This window comes from Carassius auratus, chromosome 32 (genome assembly GCF_003368295.1).
Source record: "Carassius auratus strain Wakin chromosome 32, ASM336829v1, whole genome shotgun sequence".
Lineage (NCBI taxonomy): Eukaryota > Metazoa > Chordata > Actinopteri > Cypriniformes > Cyprinidae > Carassius > Carassius auratus.
This window is the reverse complement of record NC_039274.1, coordinates 21326237-21353644: the sequence shown is the minus strand read 5'-3', so window position 1 is coordinate 21353644 and position 27408 is coordinate 21326237. Positions and strand designations below refer to the sequence as shown.

General features: G+C 34.8%; 2 protein-coding genes and 1 long non-coding RNA gene across 3 annotated transcripts; 1 reads left to right on the top strand and 2 right to left on the bottom strand.

The window, feature by feature from the left end:
• Window positions 1-322: 322 nt before the first annotated feature.
• Window positions 323-7683, bottom strand: LOC113052401 (Kv channel-interacting protein 4-like). Its single transcript, XM_026216847.1, has 9 exons — window positions 7575-7683; window positions 7220-7386; window positions 6878-6931; window positions 5642-5711; window positions 4191-4261; window positions 2801-2908; window positions 1988-2092; window positions 747-809; window positions 323-562 (listed from the first exon to the last, which is right to left on the bottom strand). The coding sequence occupies exons 1-9, from the start codon at window positions 7681-7683 to the stop codon at window positions 515-517; spliced, it is 795 nt and encodes a 264-aa protein (XP_026072632.1). The 3' UTR covers window positions 323-514.
• A 7872-nt stretch (window positions 7684-15555) lies between these two features.
• Window positions 15556-17375, bottom strand: LOC113052510 (uncharacterized). The gene is made up of 3 exons (XR_003277052.1): window positions 16865-17375; window positions 16536-16743; window positions 15556-15634 (listed from the first exon to the last, which is right to left on the bottom strand). It is a non-coding gene; the product is annotated as an uncharacterized LOC113052510 (long non-coding RNA).
• An 859-nt stretch (window positions 17376-18234) lies between these two features.
• Window positions 18235-24839, top strand: LOC113051820 (coiled-coil domain-containing protein 106-like). The gene is made up of 6 exons (XM_026215940.1): window positions 18235-18637; window positions 19692-19745; window positions 21382-21420; window positions 21618-21755; window positions 22931-23152; window positions 24280-24839. The coding sequence occupies exons 1-6, from the start codon at window positions 18313-18315 to the stop codon at window positions 24588-24590; spliced, it is 1089 nt and encodes a 362-aa protein (XP_026071725.1). The 5' UTR covers window positions 18235-18312; the 3' UTR covers window positions 24591-24839.
• The last annotated feature ends 2569 nt before the right edge of the window (window positions 24840-27408 follow it).

Here is a 27408-nt window from a genome sequence, read left to right as displayed (position 1 = left end):
TGTAATGCACATTTTTCCAAATCTGTTCTCATTAAGAAAACAAAACAAACAAACAAACAAAACAATTTTTTTATTGGATGTTAGATATTTACTTTTGGGTGAACTGTTTCTTTAGCTACTGAGTTAAGTTAAACTGTATCTCAAATATTCCTCGTAAATTGTTGCAATTCAAAATTGGATTTGTGAAAAATGTACACAGAAATGTATTCTGTTTGTATATAATATAAATGTATGAAATGTTACTTTAATATGTACTATGGTTTCTAGTTTCAAAACTTTTTTCAAAACATCAGAGAAAAAAAAAAGATTATTAACAGAATATTTGTCTATATTAAATAAAAGTATAAGTGAAAAAAATTTAAAAATAATTTTTCTTTGATATTAAAAATGCTATTAATTTTGGTTTACGGGTAAAGCACTGCTAGTAATCAGATGTGTATCATTGAGGACGTCGGGTTTGTGGAGTATAAAGGTGGATAAGTGAGCTGGCCAGCTAACAGAGTCCATTCAGATGTTAAATGACGTTCTCAAAAAGCTGCATTGATTTCATGATGTTCTCGTCCTGTAGGGAACAAACGGACACAGGTGAACACTTTAAAAACAGCTCACCTGTGGAGACTAATGGACTGGCTTCAGGACAATACTGAACATTATGTAAGGAGCTCTACTCAAGAAAAACATATCGTAAATGTTTTCAGGAAAGACATTCATGCAGAACACCACATCAAGAACAAAAATAGACTTACCTTTTGACAGCAGTCTATAAATTCATCTATAGTGACCACTCCATCCCTGTTTTTGTCCATTTTCTGTCAAGACACGAAAAGGGTCAAAAGGTCAGTGTGTTCATTTATGTTTGCTCTATTCGTTTAGCTTTAGCCATTTTCCTTGCTTAGAATTTCATTTAGACAATCTCTATGATTGCATCAGAAGAAACTTGATCATTGCTTTACCAATGAACCAAAGTGCTGTGTCTGGCAATCATTTCTTTTTCTCACCATATTTAATCACCATTTTAAAGGAAGTCCATTTCCATCAGGGGGATAAAACAATAATTTAGTAAATGATAAGTATGACATTAAAAGTCATAAATGAGAGGTCTTTATGAGAATTATGAAATGTTGAGAAATCAGAAAAGTCACAATTTTTATGTCATAATGACTTAATGTCTCATTATTAAGACTTTTATCTCATAATTATGCCTTAACATCCCGTTAATAAAATTTATGATGATTTTTAAATACTTTTTCTCATATTTGTGACTTGGTTTGGTTTGTCCACTATTTGGTTAAAGGTCAAATGGTCATTGTGTTCATTTAAGGTTGCTCTATTCATTTAGCTTTAGCCATTTTTCTTGACTCAGATTACATCTACACAATTTCTATGATAACACGAGCAGAAACAAGGATCATGGTGATAAATAACATGACATATTCACTTTTCCGCCACATAATAGGTAAAAAAAAATGCTTTAGTAAATGATAATTATGATATAAAAGTCATAAATATGAGGTAAAAGTCAAAATGACGAGAAGCTAAGTCATAATGAGCTATAAAATAAAGTCAGAATGATGACAAAAAGTTAAAAGATTTGTCATCATTAGTATCTCATAATTTGGACTTTTATCTCATAATTAGGCCATATCATCTAATTTACAACTCATTTGACTAAAATGTACAATAATTTTAATCCCATAACTTAGTATGACTTCGTCTAGACACAAAAAGGGTCAAACAGTCATTGTGTTAATTTAAGGTTGCTCTATTTATTTAACTTCAGACCTTTATAATTACATCTAGACAGTCTCTATAATAACATTAGTAGAAACTACATTTGTAGGTTCCTGGTATTAAATAACATGATACAGATTGCTTTACCAATTTCATATCTAGTAAATATTGTCTATTTGAAAAAAAGAAATAACAAACAAACATAAAAAACAATCCTTACAGAATCAATTAGATGCAATTAGAGAGTCAATCTCACCTGGAAAAATATCTCCACATGCTGTCGTGGCGTTTCCTCTCTAAGCATGGGATATGTGCATTTCCCCATCATGTCATAGATGGACTTTATGATATCTAACATTTCCTGTGAAACCCACACAACAGACAGTCATGTTGTTTATTAGTGTTTTATCTAATCACTTGTCATTAAAGTTATTTTTCTGGTACGACTTTACAGTAAGGTTTAAATTGTTAGCATTCATTAATGCATTTGGTGTCATTAACTGACAATGAAAAACATGGTTTCAGTATTTCTTAATATAGTGTTCATTTATTACTATTGTCTATTGTTAACTTGAGAAGTTGAAATAATTTGATGTATAAAGTAAACAAAAGTTGCAATTAAGACATAAATTAGACTTATCGCTTATATTATATTAATATTATGCTTTGATTGTATACCTTGACTTATTGTTACTTAGTATCTCATACTATCTCATACTTGTACTTTTTGTCATTTAAGTCATAATCAAGCCATAATAATGATATAAAAATTGAAATTATGACAGAAAATCTAAGTTTTGTCATAATTATGGTAATTTTCACTTATCCCATAGTCATTACTTAGTATCTCATAATTTAAATATTTTTGTCAATTTTCACTTCTCATATTTTGACTGTTAATTTACTACTATATAATTGTAAATGATTAACTTTAGAAGTTTAAAACTGTACCAACTTATGTGGAAATTAACACTAAACTAGAATAATAAAAGTTAATTGTTCATTTTTAGTTCATGACACCAACTAAATGAATTTATGAGATACAGTGTTCATTGTTATAAAGTATTACCTCTTTTGTTATATATCCATCTTTATTAATATCATACAGGTTAAATGCCCAGTTAAGCTTCTCATGAATGGTGCCTCGTAAGAGAATGGAAAGACCCATCACAAAATCCTGTAATGCAATGAAAGACATTGAGAAATCAGTCTGTTGCATAACAAGATAAATGTGTAATTTACACATAAAACTTAATTCATGATTATTCTGCTAAACAAACCACTTAATTTCACAAGATGATATGATACCTCATTGTATTTTAATGGGTGCATTATGGTCTCACTAATTCAGTATACATGCAAAGATCATGTGAATGGAAATACATGCAATTTTTCCACACAAAATGATGAGAGGAATTCTTTCAGGCTGAACTGTTCGCATGAGCACTCAAGGTTTTTAATTACCAGTTATGACAAAATAAGCTGTAGCAGGAGCTAAATGGCGACAGGACAAGCCAAACTTTGTTATTAAAAACAAGACAAGGATATTCTCATTTAGTTTAATTACTGTATCGCTGGGAACCAGCAATGTTTGTTTATTTCCGAAGAATGAAATCCTTGTTGTGTGCAAATTGACGGTTCATTGGTGGTTAAAATATTTCCTAATGTCTCTGCAAGACACAATTGTGAATTGTCAGTCAAGACATTTATTCAACAGTGTTCAACTCAATAAATAAATAAATAAAAATAGAAATGCATTTATATCCCCATAATGTCTCGAGATGTATTTATGTGTTTATGGTTAATGCCATAGACATGAGTTTTTCTTTTTCTTTCTTTCTTTCTTTCTTTTTCTTTCTTTCTATTTATTTATTTACAATTTTATGGAAGCCTATTTCTGCCACAAAAGAAAAAAAAATAGCTTTGGTAAGTCAAAATTATGGCAATAAAGAGTCAAAGTCATGAGTAAATAATTCAAAATCATGACAATGATTTGTTTTTGTTTTGTTATCTCAAACTTTTACTGTATCTCATAATTTGACATCATATCCCAGAAGTTTCACTTTTGTGTCACAATTATGACCTTTTTTCTCATAATTATGACTTAATATGAAATAATGAATTAAAGTTGAAATCATGCAATAAAAAGTCCATTATGAATTTATCTATAACTTTATAATTTTACTGAGTATCTCACATTTATGACTTGTCATACATGTCATACCTTACACTTTTTCAGTTTATTTTAAATGGTCCTACATTGGTCCTACAAAATACTTTTACATTTTATTTCAATTTATTTTATATTTTATTTTAAATTTATTTCAGTCTTTCAGTAGAGATGAGGCTGAAACTGCATGCATTTAACCTATAAAGAATTAGCACATCCACAAGCATCCACGCCATGTATGTGTAAGAAAGATCATCTTCAGAATGCTCCATTAGTAATTATTACTTACCTCAAAACTGACAGAGCCATTTTGATCTGTGTCGAATGCATCAAATAGAAAATGTGCATATGATGATGCGTCTGAAAAATAAAACAAGAAACTGCTCAGCTTCAATCACAGCAATGTCATTACATCATTTCATAGCTTATTATATTCAACAACAAAGGGGATGCATGAGCTTGCACAAGCTATGATCCATTAGGCTATAAATAATGCAAGCAGTGTGTGTATGTGAATGGGCTGGAAATGAGCAGGGCCACATGAGAGATTTGTCACAAACCCTGGCAAATGATGTAGAGAAGCTCAAACTCATAATTCTAAAACTACTCCTTTGACTTTGCAGTGGCACAAATCATGTGACTCAAAAGAATAAAGAATCACTACAGCAGCCATTTCCACTGGAAGACCTCCATTCAGATCAGGTGTGTGTTTGTGTTGGTCTCTTGAAATTATGTGGAAACCTATAAATTTAGTTCTATAAATTCATATGTTATTTCTATTTGATGTAATAAAGTTTCTGGGTTAAAGACACGCACACACACACACACACACACAGTATTATGACAGTAGGTCATAATTCTAATAAATATTAGATATTAAGTCATTAATCATATTATAATGTATTAATTAATAATTTATATTATGAGAAGGTCAAAATGATGACAAAAAAGTTATTTTCATAAATATGATATCTCATAATTTTGACTAATTTATTTAATTTTACTGTGTTTAATATGAGAGTTAAAATGTTGAGATAATTATGAAAAGTCAAAATTTTTATGTACGAAGTGGACATTATAAACTAAAAGTAAAATTCCTTCATAGTTACATTTACATTTAGTCATTTTTACATTTAGTCATTTAGCAGATACTTTTATACAAAGCGACTCACAAATGAGGACAATGGAAGCAATCAAAAACAACAAATATAGTTACATTTTGGTATCTCATAATTTTGACTTTTGTGCCATCATTATAGCTTTTTATTTTTTTCACTGTTCTAATCATATTTCTATGGAAGCCCATTTCCAGTGCAAAATAACACGTTTTAGTAGATCATCAATATGAAAGTCAAAAATATGAGATACTGAGACATTAGAATGAGATAATACTCATATAAAAATATGAGAAATTATAATATTGTTTTATTATATAAATGAATTAAATTATAAAAACATTTTAATCATTGCCATAATTATGACTACATATCTAATTTCGTCTTTTTTGTCATAAATGTTATTTTTTTAAACGTCTTATAATCTTTTAGTGCCATAATTTAAACTTTTGATTATTTATTATTTAATAAGACTGAATCAAACTACAAAAGGTTAAACCAATAAAAACTATTATAAAGGGTAAGATCAGGCAAAAAAATAAAAAAATAAATAAAAAAATCACACTATACAGTATAACTGTAAAGGAAATAGTAGTAGAAAATATATGACTTTAAATATACTCACCTCCCTGTGGGAAAAACTGAGAGTATATTTCCTTAAATGTGTCTTCATTGACCACACCACTGGGGCATTCCTGAAAAACACAGATACAGACATTTCCTTCACTGAGATGTTTTTGAGGAGTGATTTCACCAAGAGAACCATTATGTGCAACATCCAAATAGGAAATGGCATCATTGTTGAGCAATAAACACATTATCCATTGTCCAATCTTATTTTAATGTGCATCGTAAATGAAAATGTGAAACAGCAGGCAAAAACATTATACTAGAAGTGCATTTGCTGCATTGAACATAATCTCATATGACTCATTTCTAATAAATGAGCTCAGAGAGATTGTCAGACAATGGTGTAAGATCACCATACTTTACTGTGCTATCACTGATCACTAGGTAATGGTAAACCTCATATATGATTTCTCTAGCATTGAAGCATGCATGTTTTATCACTAATAAATTGTGAGAATTGTGCATACTTATGCTAGAATTTGCTTACGATTTTATTGGATGACTTGCACTAAAAATTATGCTCTGAATATCAGATTGACCTCCTCAAGATGACCAAGCTGTCATGCTTGTCTGATGAAGCGCACTCTGATGTTTTGATTTGGTAAACACATTTATGAGTGGCTCTTCAGAAATGATCCTTTCAAACTTGAGAGTGAACTATGAGAGGATGATTGCTGTCTCACAACATCAGCAATGCAATATCTTTAATATTCTATTTAAGTTATCCAAGATGTCTGCTGAAGATAAAGAAACAAGCGTATTTTATTCATTATGAAATAGAAGTAGATATAACAGATGTACATTCGTGCTGAAATTCAAATATCACAAAACCAGTGATGGTCTGATAGTTAAAGCAACTACAGATTACATGTCTCGGGTTACATATGGTAACCCTCCTTCCCTGAAGGAGGGAACTGAGACGTCATGTTGGATAACCGACAAATTGGGATATCGCTTCGATAGACCAATCTAAATTGGGTGTAAACTAAACGAGCCAATGCACATTGACATGCAGTTATTGCATCAAGCTGCCACTGATCTTAACGTGAGTATATTCAGGTACAAGAGCTGTGGCGACGGGACGTGACGTCTCTATTCCTTCCTTCAGGGAACAAGGGTTACCATACATAAACGAGACGTTCCCTTTCAGACAGTCACTCTCAACTTCACATTGGATGACCAACGAATTGGGAGTCCAACCAAATGAAGGCTCACTGGGGGAAACACATACTTGTGCAGGCCCCACGGCCAGCTGTGTGCCAGTGCAACTGGCATTGGGAGGTTTCTGGAGAGGAAAACAGGTTTACCTGAGCAGCTCCGAAACATCTCCAAATCAGCTGGACCATCTGGTGATGGAGTCTCCAATCTACTGGGGGTGCAGCTTTGGACAGCTCGTCGGCTGCCCGGTTGAGAAGCCCAGGAATGTGAACAGGATGAAGTGACCTCAGATGCTTCTGACTTCAAAGGAGGAGGTGTTGGGCGAGTTGCGACATATGATGAGAGTGCAGACCACCTCGTCGGTTAATATAAGTAATGGTTGCAGTGTTGTCCTTGTGGACTAGTACATACTTGCCTCATAAGTGCCCTTTGAGATCAAGGCAAGGTGCACCTCCAGCAACTCAAGGCAGTTGATGTGCCAGTGCAGTCTGGGCCCCGTCCAAACCACTGAAACTGCAAGCCCATTGTACGGTGGTTGAGGCATCTGTGTAGACCACAGCATGCTTGGAGACCTGGTCACTCCTGCATGGAGAAACGCAAGGTCTGACCACAGGGAGAAGGTTTTGGGTCAGGCTCCTGGATGAGGAGTGTTGTCTGTTCAACTGAGTCCTACTCCATACCGAGAAAAGAGGTGGTAGTGGCATTTGGACACAATTGCATTGCAACTGACCGCTCCACCTGGGGGACTCCTATTTACCCCCTCGCTGCACCACCATTGAGAGTGTTGAATGAGGATGGGCCACTGGGGTGGTTGCTGGCAGTGAAAGGTGCAAAGGCAGTGCTCTCCCTCGCCAGAGAAGTCTGGCTCACCCTCGACATCGTATCGTCGGGGGGAGCTGCGGAAGATAAAGGTGTTACCCCGTGGTGGGTCCAGCATGCTCTCTTGAAAGCTCCACTGGTTTGGAAACAACGGTGGACAGAGGGGTTCCCCTCGCAGGGGAATTCCACACCATCACCATAAGACCAGTCTGACTGGTGACAGAAAAAGGCATAGTTAAAAAACCACATCTTTAAAAAGACCCGTGAATTCTCTTTTAGAGAAATTAATCCTTTAATGTGCTGAAGCACACGGGGAGATGGCTGCCTGCAACACACAGGGGATAGTGCAGCCTGCTGCGTACAACCCAACTGACATGGGAAAACCAACGGCTGTGAAGCGAAAAGCTGAATATGCAGTGCACCTACTGCCTACTTACTGTGTACTCAAGCTGTGATCAACAGCAGCTGATGTGCATTGGCTCGTTTAGTTTACACCTGAAGTAGATTGATATATCTAAGTCATATCCCAATTCGTTGGTCATCCGATGTGATGTTGAGAGTGACAGACTGAAAGGGAACTTTATAAGACCTGTATTTAGCAAACCTTCATTAGGCAGTTCCAGCTTTACTCATGTGCTCCCCTCAATATGATAAACCAGCTAAAATAAAGTGAAATCACATTTTTAACAATATATATCCCTTGATGACAGACTTAAATGCAATAAAAGGATCTAATGTCTATTTCTTGAGATGCCTTCACTTTCTGATTTGAAGTGAATTGTTTTAATTCACATATTTGTTGCAAAAGAACTGAGAACTGTCATGTTCTTTAACTAGTTTTATGAAAAGCACATACTGGATTCTGACGGCTGATTAACATAGGGCTAAATAAGTAGAAACAGATCAGTAGAGTAACAGCAAAGTAGCTTTAATAGAACTTGTTAAAATTACAAATGACCTGCTTCTTGCGTCAGATCAAGGCTGCATCTCATTTCTAGTCTTACTTGATCTTAGTGTTGCGTTCGACACCATAGATCATGACATACTAATAGATAGATTACAAAACTATACAGGTATTCAAGGGCAGGCTCTAAGATGGTTTAGATCCTACCTGTCCGATCGCTACCATTTTGTTTACTTAAATGGGGAGTCATCTCATTTATCTTCAGTAAAATATGGAGTGCCACAAGGATCCGTCCTAGGTCCCCTTCTATTTTCAATACATATGTTGCCCCTTGGTAATATCATTAGAAAATACGGAATTAGCTTCCACTGTTATGCTGATGATACTCAGCTATATATCTCAATGAGACCAAATAAAACTTATTAAATTATCTAAGCTAACAGAGTATTTTAAAAATGTAAAAGATTGGATGACAAATAATTTTCTCAAATTAAATTCGGATTAAGACAGAGATATTAATTATTGGACTGAAAAACACTGCACAGAATCTTGTAGATTACAATCTGCAAATAGACGGATGTACCGTTACTTCCTCTACAGTCAAAAATCTGGGTGTTATATTAGACAGCAAATTGTCTTTTGAAAATCATATTTCCTATGTTACGTACCTAACCAGCCACAATGCTCCTTAAGGTTACAAAACGCTGGACTTTTGGTAGTTCCTAGCAAAGTCCATTAAAGGAGGTAGAGCTTTTTCACATTTGGCTCCCAAACTCTGGAATAGCCTTCCTGATAATGTTCGGGGTTCAGACACACTCTCTGTTTAAATCTAGATTAAAAACGCATCCCTTTCGCTAAGCTTTCAAATAATGTATCTCTTAAATTGTGAGTGTAGTTGCATCTGATCAAATGTGCATTCTTATTCTTTAGCTTGGGTTAAACTAATTAATTTTACTTTGTTGGATCAGCAGCTATGCTAATGATGTCTCTATTTGTTTCTATGTTTCGCCACGGGATTTACATCCCGTGGTAACTAGGATTTACACAAGCTCCAGTCTGGATCCAGAACACCTGAGAAGAGATGATGCTGACCCCCAGAGGACCCCAGATGATGCTAACCCTGAATCAACAAACAGAACTAACAAATATTGCTACAAGTGTGACTGCATAATATAATAATTATTAATTATTAATAATATTAATAATGTTCATCGTCTGGCTGACTATGTCTTGTGTTAATTTTTTTTAAAATCCTGTCATACGTGCACAAACTGACAGTCACCCACTTATAAGCTACTATTAAATATTGTAGAAACATACTTTTCTGTAAAGTTTCTTTGTAACGATTTGTATTGTAAAAAGCGCTATTCAAATAAACGTGAATTGAATTGAAAATTAATATTCAATTTGAGAGCACGTATCCTGCTGGTTGCCATTTAATATGAGTAATAGAGGTGTCATTTTTGTTGACATAATAACAGTGCATTTATATGATGAAGGTAAAACATTCCACACCATTAGCACAAAATAGAGTAAATTATGATGTTGATGCCTTATTCTTAGCATCATTAACTGTTCTGAAACCTGTAACTGGTGTATGATCTTGTTTAAAAACATGTTTAGATCGCATAATAGCTGTAACAGTGTAATTTGGACTCCAGGAATTGGATTAGATATGAATATTTTCAGACAATGTTTTTAATTTCCTTTTTATTTTTCCACTCATTAGATTTTTGCTTCGGATCCGAGTAGTTGATGCAACTTGTCACTACAAAGCCTTTCGTCTTTTCAGTTTAAGAATGGCCCGAAATTTCCAGGTTTTTCATGAATGCAAAAATAATAGAAGACAAATCTAAACTAATACTTTTAAGAACTTTTTGGAAAACACACTGAATGTTTGGACCTGATGTAATGAAGAGTCCATCTGAAGGGCAAAATAATTGACTTTTATAAAGTGGGCACATGTTCCAGTACATGGCAAAACTGAGCAATAAAGTGACATGAAAATCAAATAATCAGAAACAAGCCTCTGGCATTCAAAGCCAGATACAAAACCTCATTACAGTATTCCCTTTGCGGTGTACTGAGCAACTAGAGGAGGAAGACTGGAAGACTGAGAGGTGCTGTGCTGAGCTGAGATTTTTGATGCAAGTACAGTAAACGAGAGATTTGCTCTTAGAGTTTGTGTTCACATTCTTCAATAAAAGACACTGCATCTGTCTGTTACACTCTCAGAAAACAGTTTGAATCAGCCTGGTTCAAAGGATTCAGTCACGCTTAAATGGATGTACTATACAGAAAAACGGGTGTACTGTATGTCTTCAATATACAGAATTATCACCTTTGTGAAAGCTTGACCTTGTGATGAACTTCCACTGTGCCTTTGTGAATTGCATTAGAGTACAATGATGGAACCAACATGAACTGTGCTGAGCAATCTTAAAATAACCCGGTAAGTGTTTAGATCTACAAAAATCAGAATTTATCAAGTTTTCTAGAACAAATCCAACATCACTAAGATGTATGGCTCTTAACACATTCAGTTCATCCACATCTTCCCATTTACATTTAGAACATAAACAGGCTGTAGGGACTAAACTTCATCTTCCTGTTTTTAAAATATCTAAAGAAATGGACTGATTCACAGTACAACGCAATCACACAATGCTGCATTCTTTCTAAAAGACCAGATAAATACATATATATCTTAAAATTGTATAATGATATATAACATCTTAATAGTTCTTAGTATCAATGCCTGATATGTAAAAAATATTTAAATGTAATGTTATTTCATTTAAGAAACAATTTAATTTAATAGCCAATGAACACCATACATATCCTGCATTTTCTTGTATAGTAGATATGAGAGGACAACAGCGAATTGGTTTTGGAGGAAGTGTTATTATGGACCATGGACTCATATTTTGGCCAGAAGTAATGTTTTAAAGTTAAAAACATCTTGATGTATTTATTTCCTACAAACACACAGCTTTTGACATCACAAGATGTTATTTGGTGGACTGGACTGGTGTGGATTGCTTGCCCATTTTTGTGATGTTTGGACTCTCATTTTGATGGCACCCATTCACTGCAAAGAATTGCTGAGCAAGTGATATAATGCTAAATTTCGAATCAAGAAACATATGAGGCGCCGTGTAGGATTTCAATCAAACTACGCTTATGAATACATACATAAAACACATGCATGTACACCTATAAATTACTCACTTATACATACATACTACTGGATGTTCGAAAATACATATATAAAATACACATGCACATTAATATGAAATCGATACCAATACATATAATGTTAGCAATGAATGCATACACACTTGTGAATAACTTTCGTATACATATAAACTTGATGCGTGCATGCACCTGCACATACTCACATATACATTTAAACTTGATCCGTGCATATACACCTATTAAACACTGGCACATAAATGTAAACTCGATGCGCGCATATACATCCATAAAACACTCACGCATACATAATTTTTTTTTTTACTTATGTATGCAGTTCAGATAAGAAAAACATATCCTTTATTTGTTTACATACAGGTGCTGGTCATAAAATAATCAAAAAGTTTATTTCACTAATTCCATTCAAAAAGTGAAACTTGTATAGTATATATATTCATTACACTCAGACTGATATATTTCAAAGGTTTATTTCTTTTTATTTAATGTTTGTAACTGACAACTAAGGAGATTCCCAAATTCAGTATCTCAGAAAATTAGAATATTGTGAAAAGGTTCAATATTGAGACACCTGGTGGCGCACTCTAATCAGCTAATCAGAGCTCTGTGTCTAAAAACATTAATAGAGAGGCGAAGGGAAGGAAAAGATGTGGTAGAATATAGTGTACAAGCAAGAGGGATAGCCGCACTCTGGAGAGGATTGTAAAACAAAACCCATTCAATAATGTGGGGGAGATTCACAAAGAGTGGACTGCAGCTGGAGTCAGTGCTTCAAGAACCACTACACACAGACGTATGCAAGACATGGGTTTCAGCTGTCGCATTGATTGTGTCAAGCCACTCTTGAACAACAGACAGCGTCAGAAGCATCTCGCTTCAAAAAGGACTGGACTGCTGCTGAGTGGTCCAAAGTTATGTTCTCTGACTAAAGGACCATGGCATCCCTGTTCTTAATAGGCCAGCAAACTCGCCTGACCTTAACCCAACAGAAAATCCGAAGGCCACTATCAGAGCAACCTGGGCTCTCATAACACATGAGCAGTGCCACAGACTGATCGACTCCATGCCACACCGCATTGCTGCAGTAATTCAGGAAAAAGGAGCCCCGACTAAGTATTGAGTGCTGTACATGCTCATACTTTTCATGTTCATACTTTTCAGTTGGTCAAGATTTCTAAAAATCCTCTCTTTGTATTGGTTTTAAGTTATATTTAAATTTTCTGAGATGCTGAATTTGGGATTTTCCCTAGTTGGCAGTTATAATCATCAAAATTAAAATAAATAAACATTTGAAATATATCAGTCTCTGTGTAATGAATTAATATAATATACAAGTTTCACTTTTTGAATGGAATTAGTGAAATAAATCAACTTTTTGATGATATTCTAATTATATGATCAGCACCGGTGTATATATGTAAGTGATTTCATATGTGGATGTGCATGAACTTTTCAGTGCAAATGGAAAGCATTTTAGTGTAAAAGGAAGTCGCTTAAGTGTGAATGGAAGTAAACATACCGCATTTGCAATCATGGACAGGGATCGTGCTACAACTGAAGCAATTAGCATTTTTGCGAAATGTTCTTTCTTCGCCCACTATCATAATAACACAAAAAACTATGCCAACATCATCCGCCGGTGAGCTTAGCCATTTTCAGAATTTAGGATGTCAAGTTATTTAAATGTGGTTAAAGTTCACTTTTTGTTAAGCCGTGTTTGCTTTTACAGGCCAAGAACACAATACCATCTGACTTTTAATACGGATTTCTTGGTAACACTTTACAATAACAGTACATGAATCATCAAATACTAATACCTGAATTAATAATTACTTGACTATGAACTAATGATGAGTTAAGACATGTATTAATCAAGAGCTAATGAAGAACTAACTTAACTATGACATGAGTCATATGAAATACTGCATGAATAACACTACCTTAATTACATGTTAGTTCCTGCATAATAGTTAATGTATTAATTAACACTTTGAGATAAACTACAGTAAACCACACGTTCTAGAAGCAAGATGTATGAAAATGACACAATTTATAAATTTGCCACCAGCTCTGTCACAAACATCAGTGAAAGACAGTGGATTTATTGCAATATTTACGTTTAACCTAACTCATCCAACGCACAATGATGCATTCATAATTAAAAACGACTTTATCATTCGGTTTTGAGTGATTCCACTGCTGTCCTACAATAACATTAAGCAGACGCAATTTTCCAAATTGAAATCAGTTAGCATAGAGATGCTGATTATCACTTTTGTTACGTTATGGTTTGGCTTACTGTCTTTATATCAGACGTTTGTCTGGCTCTTCTTTTGGGCCACTATCGCCACTTCAAATGATCAACTTTGCTCTTACCGTTCAGTTCCTTCTCCGTCCAAATGCAGCCACAGGACCTCTTCTCTTCAACTTATTTACAAACCACAGAAAAGGACCAAATACCTGACTTAGATAAGTTGAATATGTATAGAACATGTGTAATTGATAACTTTTTAAAGATGTGCCCCACAAAGACTAATCATGACATAATGATACATCAACAAGTCATGAATTAATGTTACTTTATAAGTAATAAATGATGAGTTAGTAATAATGTGCCCCCCCAAGTAAAGTCATGACATAATGATACATCAACAAGTCATGAATTAATGTTACTTTATAAGTAATAAATGATGAGTTAGTAATAATGTGCCCCCCCAAGTAAAGTCATGACATAATGATACATCAACAAGTCATGAATTAATGTTACTTTATAAGTAATTAATCATGAGTTAGTAATAATGTGCCCCCCCAAGTAAAGTCATGACATAATGATACATCAACAAGTCATGAATTAAATGTTACTTTATAAGTAATTAATCATGAGTTAGTAATAATGTGCCCCCCCAAGTAAAGTCATGACATAATGATACATCAACAAGTCATGAATTAAATGTTACTTTATAAGTAATTAATCATGAGTTAGTAATAATGTGCCCCCCCAAGTAAAGTCATGACATAATGATACATCAACAAGTCATGAATTAAATGTTACTTTATAAGTAATTAATCATGAGTTAGTAATAATGTGCCCCCCCCCCAAGTAAAGTCATGACATAATGATACATCAACAAGTCATGAATTCATGTTAGTTTATGAGTTGTTAATGATTACGTAATGTGAAGTCATTATCTAAATAATCTCAATTAACATCTACAAAGGTGACTCTTATTTTGCAACAGTATATTCAAGATGATTATTTCAAGATAAATATTACCCAGCACTTAAAGCACAGAAATTAAAAAGGTAAAATACACATTTTATTAAACAAAGCTTTTAAATATCAGTGCACCTTAAATCAAGAGGACAAGTTAACTTGTATTTTACTTAAATATTACATAAAACACAATCAAATGTTCAGTGTGTTGTCCTCTAAACAGGAAATTGATGGTGAATATCTTTTATTAGGCGCCCAAGTGGCCCCCGTTTATTTTTTTCACCAAGCCAATGAGTCCACTCTATGAGAGAGAGGTGCTCTTTTAGCATTTTCTCTGTCCTGTTCCCCCTTAGTCTCCATACACTTGTTTTGTATGTCAACCAAGCTCTTTCAAGGTGTTGTGAATGAGCTCCACTGTGTGGGTCTACAAACCACTGGGAATGGTTCACTGTAAAATGTTTGTAGCCCATATTGGCCAAAGCCCCCTGGTAGGCTCTCCACTCATCTGAAATAATGGTAGTGCCTGGACGCACATGTTTTACAACTATGGGGATTAGATGAGGTCTTGATCTTCTTTTCACAAGCCGCAAGATTGGGTGTCTGCATTTATCCCTCACACCTAGCATGCCAAGGACCCATTTTTTTCGCCTCCATGTTGTTGATGCTCTCCCTCGTCCATACTGTAAAAAGTTAAATATTTAATTAAAAAGAGAAATACTACAATATTATGTAATTATGTTCATTTAACATGTTTAAACATACAAAAAGGTGAGAAATTAAAGGAAAATCTGCAGGAGCTTTATAAATGGCAGACCAAGAAGTATGAAGATGAAGAAAGTACATCTATCCCCATCCATCCATCATAAACATTGGGGGCTTTTCATTTGAACAACTCTCTACATTGTGAGTAAATCACCCACTAATCTTCACTCTGGGCGACTAAATGATATATAATATTAGCCAATAGGCTAATAAACTCTCAGATTTTACTCGCCAGTGAGTAAGTTGAAGGCCAAGTATAGGTTTATCACAAATATATTTTCACTTGCCAAACACTCAGATGGAGCACTTCAGAGTTTCAGGATCGGTTCTATTTTCAAGTCATCTCAATGGATGCACAGCACACCTGTATTTGATGTACCGTAAACTTTAGTGTAAAGGCGCACGAGTCATCATCACAAAGCAGAGAGCACGAAAGTCATATGTACACATGAAGAATTGACACATTACATGTAAATGATATTTTGTGTTTATTTTCCTGTTAAAATAACGGAGTTCCTTTGGATTTTTCCTGCTTTAAAGAACTGACAGGTTTTCCATTATTGAGCGGAACTAAATGTGCAAACGACAATCTCATTGGCTGGCGCTCACCTATTATGGTCACTGATTTGATTTCAGCTAATCAGTTTGAAAGAATGCACACAACCTGATTAATATTCATGAATCCAGCAGCTCATTAATCATCAGTGTGTTTTACACTGTTCTTATTAGCAGAATTCATATATATTATATAGAAGCGTTCAAACGACAACAGTGGTGGGCAACTGCAGTGTGAATTTGCATAACAGGTTCTAAATTTACCTTTCGTTTATGACGGAAGTTACTTTCATCAAGAACAGCAAATTCTCGAGCACTTCCAATCATTTGTCCATGTCTTCGTCTGTATCGTTTTATAGCACAGTGGCAAACTTTCCTCATGATACGAGCCATCTTAGAGAGGGTTCTGGAACTTTTTGCAATGCCATCTTGCATCATATCAATTTGTCTAATCCGCAATCCTTGAGCAAACCTGTGAGGTACACAATGCTGACTCAGAATGGGAAAAGCAGAGTTGTTGAAATTAAAACAATCAAACTTGGAACATTGTAACATTTTACTATTCCATCTCTGCTGTCCGACAACAGACTCACCTGTAAATGAATATTAGCCAAGATGACAAGCTGAGTTTTGATCTCTCGAAGAGAGACCCGACTCGCACTGATCGGCTGGTTTTCTTGCCTCGATGACTTTTATGTGTGCACATCCTGTGATGGTGATAAATGTCAAAACATGGTTATGCAGACAACAGTATTTTACCTGGACTAAGAATTAATAAATAGTGGTAAAAAGAAAAAAAATTCCCCAAAAATGAAAAGCCAATGCGTTTACTACTTCTGCAGAAGTAAAGCCCATTGCCAAAGCAGGAAGAAGCTTTTGTGCAGTCTTTTCTTTAATGCGGTCTTTGTTTCAAGTGCAAAGCTTACTACTTTCACTTTTACTTTTTAACAATTATTAATTTAATATTAAGCCTGAATGGTGTAAATGGAGCATAAAAATTATTTAGTCTTAATTTACTTTAGTATTTTTATTTTATCTGGCCACTTATATTCATCTTCCAAACAACGTTTTGTCTCATCCCAAATCACTACGGTACACTTAATGTTTGGACTATTGTAGCCTGTTCGGTCGTCACCACTGCGGAGTAACATTAACACATACCTGCGTGGACCACCATAGACAAACTTAGAGAAGTTGCTCCGGTTAGAATGTTCTTCCGCGGGACACGTGGAGTTCTGTTTGTTAACCGTTAGAGCGCATAAAAGTTAAATAGTGCTGCTTTAAATCACTTAAAGATGGCGATTGGCGATCTAGATTCAAACACCCACGCAATCGTATTCCTGTATAACAACGATTCAGCAAGGTCTATTTCGACAGTTTCACATTGGCTGTCTCGTCGTCACACCCCTAATTAAACCAATATGCTTTCGTTACCATGCAGCACAACAACCTCATGTCAATAAGTAACTTAATGCGCGAGTCTGTTGATAGGCTTGTTCGAGAGAGAGAGAGATATATATATATATATCCAATCTCAAGCCTTTACACCATTCTAACTACGTAGCTTGATAGAATAACGTTAATGTTAAGTTGTTTATTTAGAGAAAATATTGTTTCCTCTTTGTTAACCTATAACATCCCTAGAAATTATTTCAGCAATATGTGAACAACAAATCGGTTAAACTCACCAATGAAAACCGTCGAGATTTCGAGATGTAGCTCTCTTCATTCTCATATTATGGCCACATCTTGAGCACTTTACTCTCCTTGCTAGTAACTTTTTGCTTTGTAGCCATTTAATGAGTTTGAGTTTCCTGTTAGTTGTGGGCTTCTGAATCGAAAAAAGTAAAAATTTTGAATGCAACATTGCTGTTATTCTTTACCAAAACACACTTGACTTCATTCACGTCCATGAGCGTGCTCCTAACCAGGAAGAACCACACTTAGCGCTAATAATAAATTAATCTCGGGTCAGGTGGCACGAAAAACACCAGAGATTGCCCCGCCCATTTCCGGTGCAATATCAGAACCTGCTTCAATCATGCAGGGGGGCTTAAACATAATAAAAATTTTAACCCAGGTAAAACTTGATGGTATTGCACCGTCTTTGGAAGTATATACAAACTGGGATAACTGTAAAGATATCCAAGACGCACCAGAACTTCACGTAGGGTTTAGAGGGGGAATTACAGTAATTACAATCCAAACCATGTCCCTAATCGACGAGGACGATGGGGTGGCGCTAATCGAGCCATTAACCACCGCTTCGCGCCAACCAGCAGATCATGTGAGCAAGATGGATGAGAAAAGAAAAGCAACGCGCTGTGGGAGGAAAGTTACCAACAAATACAGATCAGATGAATATGGTAAGTAACGTTACTTGTAACAGAGTCTTTTGTTTGGTGTAACGTTATTTTTGTAAGGCTTGCAAACTTGGGCTGCCTGGGTGGAGTTAGATTTTGGTAACTTAACTCATTGTCCCGGTTTCACAGACAAGGTTTTGAGCCTAAACCCAGTCTAAAATGCATGTGTGACCTGTTATAAATGAAAACATCTTGCACTGACATATCTTAAATATTTCAGGGCAATTGTTTCTCTTACCAGTAATGTTTTTATTTCTAAGGCACGTTTATAAAAGGTAGTTAAAAATCCTGATTTAAATGAGGCCTAATGGCTTAATCTAAGCCATGTTTGTGAAACAATGCCTTTCTTTTTTATGTATTTAAACCTAATGCTGTTAATTTCAAATATACTTTGTTGTAACTTACTATATGCACTTTTAAAGAAACTTTATTAATGTTTCCTGCTATTTAGATAACTACCTGATATTATATCTGATGTTATTTACTAATTGAATAACGTATTTTACTGGTTGAATTATGCAAGGTGCGGCAAAATTCTGCACAGTGTGGCAAATAGAATTTACGCTATAAACGGCATAAACCTCGTCTGTCTACAGTTTCTATTTCTAATTCGTAGTGGCCTTCACACATTTCAAAAAGCTTCAAATAGGAGCTTAATAAAATCTTTGCCCATAACAGGGATTGAAAAGTCAGCACAGATAGGCCTACTACTAAATGGTGCATTCTCTATCAACACTGAATGCAAGTTTCATTAAAAAATAACAATTTTGAACAAAAATTGAGAAAATGGCACTGTTGTCCGAGTACATCCAGACCGGATTAAGAATGATGATCAAAAAATAAGATCTTGTAGATTTATGAATGAACCACTTGTTTAAAAATGTCACATGCCGGTGGAAAAAATCCTACCAGTAGATTTTTTTTTTGTTGTCTTCGGTTTTGAGATTTAGTTGGCTAGCCTAATAATGTGAGATAAAGCCAAATGTTGGTTGCACCTGTTTCAGGTGTTTTTTTTTTTTTTTTTTTTAATGCTGAACTATGCTTGCTTCTCCCATAGTTGTATCTGCACGCAAGAATGTTCAGACTGAAAATACATCAAACTCATCAGAAGGCAAGTAATTCAATACAATTGCTGATACTGTACATGTGTGAAGTGGGAAGTTAATTCAAACAGATATATCAAACAGTATTTTGGTATAAAAAGTATACTCCACGTATGCATAAAGTGTTTGCACATTTTCTAAATGTTTCTGTTTTTTTGTAAAACTAAAATAACAAGTAGATTTACCCTAATAACTGTGGTATGTGTAGCTATTATCCATTACAAATATTAGCATGAAAAAATATACGTGAATGTGTAAATACCCATGTCAATTTCATAAAGACAAAGTAAAATTTAAGGGCTTTTAAAAATACATTTATGTTTATGCAAAATACAAAATAATAATGTGGCTTTCATAAAAATGTAATGGGCTTGCTCACTGAAGTTTACCCATCCAACTACCTATAATGTTATACACTACATAAAACCCATCTATTTATTTTTTATTTTTTTATCTCAAAGCGTCCATTCAAGTATTCCTGAGAATGATCGAAATGTTTGTTTTATGCCACAGTTAAAACCGTTTAAAGGGGTCATATGATGTTGCTAAAAAGAACATCATTTTGTGTATTTGGTGTAATGCAATGCGTTTATGCAGTTTAAGGTTAAAAACATTATTTTCCACAATGTACATTATTGTTGCTCCTATATGCCCCGCCTTTCTGAAACAAGTCTTTTTTTTTTTTTTTTTTTTTTTTTTTTTAAAAAGCTCATTGGCCTGAAAAGTGAGGTGTGCTCTGATTGGCCAGCTATTCAGTGTGATGTGATTGGCTGAATACCTCAAGCGTGTGATGGAATTGTTATGCCCCTCACCATACAGTGATACCATGTCCCTGCACGACAACACAAAAACAATAAACCCCTTGCAAGGGCGGGCATGCATGCAGTGGGGACATAATTACTGATTATAATGACTTTTACTGTATTTTTGCATGTTGCGTATCGCGCTGCGTAAAAACAAAACCTTGTCTGCCTTAGTGATCAGAGAAACAACAAACCAGCTCTACTCTTCACTGCTCAAAAGTCACGTTTGAATCATCAGTGGCACAGTCTTTAAATATGTAAACGTACATGCAGACTGTCCTTGCAAAGTTGTAATTGCCACACTTTATAGAACCAGACAACAGCATAGTAGGCTAATCTCACAGGAAACGTTCTTTGTCCTCCACAATATGCACAGCACACATCTGAATATTTGGGTTGGACTGTTTTGGAACAGAGTTGAAATACAACTTAACCAATGATTTCTAGTTGTGTCCATTTTTTGAAGACCAAACGAAGTAGTTTCGCTTTCACAACAAAACGCACATCTCCAAGACATGACAGCAGCTGCAACAGAGAATAAAGTTCTGCCTTTTTTTGCATGAACGTTTTGGTGGCAGTATGCAAATCTTCCCATTGTGACACAAACATGTGGGGGCATGTAAGAACGAGCCGTTTTAGGTAGGAGTAATTGACCTAACTTTTATAAAGAATATAATTTCATATTTGAGACTTTAGTCTTTGAAACTAACCAAGAGCTTGTAACACTCCAAAAAGAAAGGAACATTTTAATCGCATCATATGACCCCTTTAAACTGTCTGTTTGGTCAAATGCTGCATTTTAAGTTGGTGTTTATTTTTTATTTTATTTTTTTCATTTTAGGACTTCAGCCTGCAGTACAGCAAACCAGTGAAACTGGAGGTTTGTTTTTAGCCTTTTCTACATTGACATGCGATTTTAAAAATGTGAACATTACAGGGGAAAAAATTATAATTGATGAATTTAAATTTCTCATTTAGATATATACTTTTTCACTTGGTTCACATAAATGTCTGTTAATGTGTAATGTAAATTATGTATCTTGAATTTGGCCTAATTTTTTATTTCTCTTTTATTAGGTGCACCCACTTTACAGATTTCTCTTGACAAAGCAAAACAGACAATCGAGATACAAAAGCAGAAGATTCTTCATCTTCAGGAAAAAGTTGACTCTCTGACCGATGACAAAAACTTTCTCAGATCAAGATTGGAGGATGGTACGTAATAGGGTCATGAACTTGCTTTAAAAACAATTCTGCCAGTCAGTATGTTGCAGTGTTTAATTAGAAATGCTTTCAGACAGGAAAATCTGTGGACCCTTAGGGTGATATTAGCCCCTTTTGCACTTGGTAGTTATAGGAATTTGGTTTTAGGAGCTAGCCACCAGGGAGGACTAGAATTCATCAGACTATGTTCACTATTTAGAACTAAATGTTCCTCTAGTCTAGGGCAGTGGTTCTCGAACCTCTCCATGGAGTACCCCTAGCACCGCACATTTTGTATCTCTCCCTATATGTGACACATCCACTTCAGGTCTTGCAGACTCCACTTTGAGCTGATGAGTTGAATCAGGTATGATAGACGAGAGAGACATATAAATTGTACAGGGCTGGAGGTAATCCAGGACAGGTTTGAGAACCACTGCCCAAGGGCCATTTTGCTTAGTTGTATTCTTAGTTGCGCTCCAAAGTGACCCAAGCCGTAATTGTTGTGACACTTGACAGCACTATGAAAGCCAGAGCCTGAGCACATGGCACTCCCATTCTCTTCATTAGTTTACTATCAGTTTAACAGTCCTGTCTAATATGTTATTAGATAGAACTCATATACAAATAAAGTAGTCAGTATATGAAAAAGTATGTGTTTACCGTGTGTTTGATGTCCAGTGTTGCTAGCTGAGCAGAAATAGATAATCATGTTTCACTCGGTCACCTCAAACTTGCGTTGGATTTTATCCTGAAGCCAAGGTTGAGAAGTCCATCTATCACTGTTTTTCATGTTTGTAGTTAGTTCAGCCAATCAGCTTACACTTATGTCACTGGTAGTTCCTGTTGTGCTGGGTTAGACCCTACACTTAAGTAGGGTCATTCCACGTTCCTGCAGTGCGAACACGCCAAAAAGTGGGTACTCCTGCCAATAGTCATAGGAACTATAAAAGGTTCTTCTAGTGCGAAAGCCCCTATTCCCCAATGCCAAACTGTAATCAGTGTGATATTAGAGTAACAAATGCCCTATCAAAGACTGGTTGCTAAAGGTTATTGATAAGGTCATCCCTCTTTTTTTGCATTTGAGACATTAAAAATCTCTTTCTAAATTAACTGTGGTTTAAAAAAAAATGTATTCTTTACCTGTGGTTTTGTTCTACACCTTTTTTATTTGTTCTTTGTCATAGCCCTTCTGAGGCATGAAGCAGTTATCTCGCCTAGACAGGCACTGACTGCATCTTCATCCACTACTGCTGCATCACAGGAGAATGAGTCCAGTGATGAATCTTCAGACTCCTCAGAATCTTCAGATTCATCAGAATCTGAACCAAGAGCAAAGAGGAAGAAAAAGGATAAAAAGCGAAAAAACAAGAAGAAATCCAAGAAACTGAAGTTTGATTTTAGGAGAGGTATGTTTATTCTATCAAAAGTATTAAAAGGTAAAGTTCATCCAGAAGTGAAAATTGTCAAGGCTTTAAGTGAATAACCAGAGAATATCTCATCGCATCTGCTTTTTGGAGAAAGTGTTAAACTTTATATTGCACCTTTTAAAGGTTGCATCTAAAGACAAACAAATAATATCTTTTTTATCTTTTAATATCTTTTAACAAAATAGAAACAGCAAAACAAATTTAAGAGAAAGTATTTAATAACAAACAAACGGAATATTCACTTGTATGCTAGCCTGAAAAAATAAGTTTTAAGTGAAGATTTAAAAACACCAAGAGTCCACATGACTGATCTCAGTGGGAAGAGAATTAGTTTTTGAGCCACAGAAGAAACAGCCTGATCACTCACAGAACATAAAGAGTAAAAAAAAACCTGAATCAGAAGAGTGGAGATTTCGTCTAGGGGTGTAGACCGTTAAAAGTTCAGACAGGTATTTTGGTGCTGAACCATGTAAGGCCTTGTAGGCAAGCATGATGGCAATATGGACTGAACGTGATCTCTATGGGTATTTAAAGGTACACCATGTCACTTTTGGTGCTCTAGCAGTTCATAAAACTGCATGCATCTCGTAGAATAACATTGTAACCAGAGATAGTTCTGTGTTTGTCAGTGACGAGTCATGCAGGTACTGGGCTCCTCCACAGAGGTTGGCATCCTGCTCTGTCTATAGTAGTCAGAACACAAGTACTCAACTTTAGTGATAAATGTACCGTAGTGATAAGACAAAAAACATAGTTTGGAAGATGGATTCATGATGTAGTTGCTGATTTAATACAGTAGGTACATGTTTTTTTTTTTTTTACAAAAAAAGTGCCACATTGTGTACCTTAAAGGTAATCTGCTATAAGGTGATCATTGTTTATCCTCATTTTAATAACTCTGTTTAATAAAGCACACACAAATGATCTTAACAGAAAGCGATCCAACCTGTTTTACAAGAGAGTTAAGTTTATCATAACCACATTTTGTTCTTTTTTGTCTTTTCTTAAAGCAATAGCACAAACCAAAATAATTATCATTATTAATATAATTTACTCACCTTCATGTTGTATCAAACTCTTAAAACATTCTTCTTTCTTCTTCCTAGTAAGAACCCCTGAAGACTCCATCAAACGCTACCACAAAGTGTTACAACTGGTAAATGGTGGTTTAAGTAAAGCTGAAGCCTACAACAAAATGAATGTTGACAGAAATACGATTGTGATGCAAGCACCCATTGCTGAGTTGGCAATTGCAAATCCTGAGGAGTACAAAGCTATGAGAGCAACCTTTAAAAAGGGAGAAAGCATCCAAAAATTTGCTGGTAGCTGTCTTGCACGGTGCCTTGCTCAGCCTAATGTAGACATGATAAAAAAATTGAAAGAGAGCAGTGCCATTCTTGACATCTCAAAGAAGTGAGGTATATATTGTTGCTTAAAGGGATGGTTCACCCAAAAATGAAAAATGTCGTTTACTCACACTCAAGTAGTTCCAAACCTGTAGGAGTTTCTTTCCCCTTCTGTACACAAAGGAAACTATTTGGAAGAATGTTTGCAACCAAGCAGATCTTGGGCAACACTTACTGCCGTAGTAGGAAAATAAAACTATGATCGTAATTGGGGGACGAGATCTGCTTGGTTGCAAACATTCTTCCAAATAGTTTCCTTTGTGTACAGAAGGGGAAAGAAACTCCTACAGGTTTGGAACTACTTGAGTGCGAGTAAATGACAATTTTTATTTTTGGGTGTGGCATCCCTTTAATATTGTTAAAAAAATGTTAATGCAAAACATCAAAAAAAAAAAAGTTTATAATGTTACTGTTGGTTAGTGAACATTTCTTCAAACACAATTTTAAATCCTGATTTTATTTTAACATTGGTATGTAACCTCTTCAAATTTTATGTTGAGTTTTTTGTAAAGTAACATACAAGTAATACACAACTTATGCCTCTTGATTTAAGGTGCACTATTTAAAAGGTTTGTTAAATAAAAGGTGTGTTTTACCCTTTTCATTTCTGTGCTTTTATTTTTTATTTTTTTATTTTTTTAAGTGCTGGTCATTATGCATCATTATCATCTTGGATATTTTGGTGCAACATAAGATTATTTCACGTTATTACTAACTCCTCATTAATTACTTATAAAGTAACATTAATTCATGACTTGTTGATGTATCATTATGTCATGACTTTACTTGGGGGGGCACATTATTACTAACTCATGATTAATTACTTATAAACTAACATGATTCATGACTTGTTGATGTATCATTATGTCATGACTTTACTTGGGGGGGCACATTATTACTAACTCATGATTAATTACTTATAAAGTAACATTAATTCATGACTTGTTGATGTATCATTATGTCATGACTTTACTTGGGGGGGCACATTATTACTAACTCATCATTTATTACTCATAAAGTAACATTAATTCATGACTTGTTGATGTATCATTATGTCACGATTTGTCTTTGTGGGGCACATCTTTAAAAAGTTATCAATTACACATGTTCTATACATATTCAACTTATCTAAGTCAGGTATTTGGTCCTTTTCTGTGGTTTGTAAATAAGTTGAAGAGAAGAGGACCTGTGGCTGCATTTGGATGGAGAAGGAACTGAACGGTAAGAGCAAAGTTGATCATTTGAAGTAGCGATAGTGGCCCAAAAGAAGAGCCAGACAAACGTCTGATATAAAGACAGTAAGCCAAACCATAACGTAACAAAAGTGATAATCAGCATCTCTATGCTAACTGATTTCAATTTGGAAAATTGCGTCTGCTTAATGTTATTGTAGGACAGCAGTGGAATCACTCAAAACCGAATGATAAAGTCGTTTTTAATTATGAATGCATCATTGTGCGTTGGATGAGTTAGGTTAAACGCAAATATTGCAATAAATCCACTGTCTTTCACTGATGTTTGTGACAGAGCTGGTGGCAAATTTATAAATTGTGTCATTTTCATACATCTTGCTTCTAGAACGTGTGGTTTACTGTAGTTTATCTCAAAGTGTTAATTAATACATTAACTATTATGCAGGAACTAACATGTAATTAAGGTAGTGTTATTCATGCAGTATTTCATATGACTCATGTCATAGTTAAGTTAGTTCTTCATTAGCTCTTGATTAATACATGTCTTAACTCATCATTAGTTCATAGTCAAGTAATTATTAATTCAGGTATTAGTATTTGATGATTCATGTACTGTTATTGTAAAGTGTTACCTATTATATAGCTATGGTTTTAAAATAAGTCTGTATTATTCATAACTGCAATGCACAGGTGAGCCAGCATATTGCACCATGCATACAGCCTGTTAATATTGTTATCTGACCAGTTATGCATTATGTTGCATTTCGTAGCTTATATGTGGAATATTGTTACTTGAAACCTCCATCCATTAAGTTATTTTGTTAATGCACAGAAAATGGCATATAAAGAAACAAAAGACAATGTTATACTGTATATATATATATATATATATATATATATATATATATATATATATATATATATATATATATATATATAGGACCCACTTTATATTAAGTGGCCTTAACTACTATGTACTTACATTTTAATTAATAATTTAGTACAATGTACTTATTTGGTACATACATGTTTTTACATTGTACTTATATTTAAAAACGACATGTAATTACATCTGTATTTAATTTCTGTAATTACATTTATAATTACACTGTTGACCCATACTTTACACCTTAACCAACCCTTAAACTTACCCATACCTCCAACCCTCTCCCTAACCTTACCCCTATCCCACCTCAGTAGCAGCAAAAGTGTTTTACAATACAATATGAACACAATAAGTACATTGTACTTATTTTTTATGTAAGTACATAGTAGTTAAGGCCACCTAATACAAAGTGGGACCTATATATATATATATATATATATATATATATATATATATATATATATATACACACAGTCACCTAAAGATTAGGAACACCTGTTCAATTTCTCGTTAATGCAATTGTCTAATCAACCAATCACATGGCAGTTGCTACAATGTATTTAGTGAAGTGACATTCAGCCAAGTATGGTGACCCATACTCAGAATTTGTGCTCTGCATTTAACCCATCCGAAATGCACACACACAGAGCAGTGAACACACACACACACACTGTGAGCACACACCCGGAGCAGTGGGCAGCCATTTATGCTGCGGCGCCCGGGGAGCAGTTGGGGGTTCGATGCCTTGCT

What these genes read in the sequence shown, in the direction of transcription:
- LOC113052401 (XM_026216847.1), bottom strand. Translation starts at nt 7,683, where the DNA reads ATGTCGAGGGTGAGCCAGACTTCTCTGGCGAGGGAGAGCACTGCCTTT. An exon ending in TGGCCGTGGGGCCTGCACAA is followed by an intron (nt 5,712 to 6,877) that starts GTATGTGTTTCC and finishes TGTGTTTTTCAG; the next exon opens with GAATGCCCCAGTGGTGTGGT. An exon ending in TCAGTTTTTCCCACAGGGAG is followed by an intron (nt 4,262 to 5,641) that starts GTGAGTATATTT and finishes TTTATTTTTCAG; the next exon opens with ACGCATCATCATATGCACAT.
- LOC113051820 (XM_026215940.1), top strand. Translation starts at nt 18,313, where the DNA reads ATGCAGGGGGGCTTAAACATAATAAAAATTTTAACCCAGGTAAAACTT. An exon ending in ATACAGATCAGATGAATATG is followed by an intron (nt 18,638 to 19,691) that starts GTAAGTAACGTT and finishes CTTCTCCCATAG; the next exon opens with TTGTATCTGCACGCAAGAAT. An exon ending in CAGATCAAGATTGGAGGATG is followed by an intron (nt 21,756 to 22,930) that starts GTACGTAATAGG and finishes TCTTTGTCATAG; the next exon opens with CCCTTCTGAGGCATGAAGCA.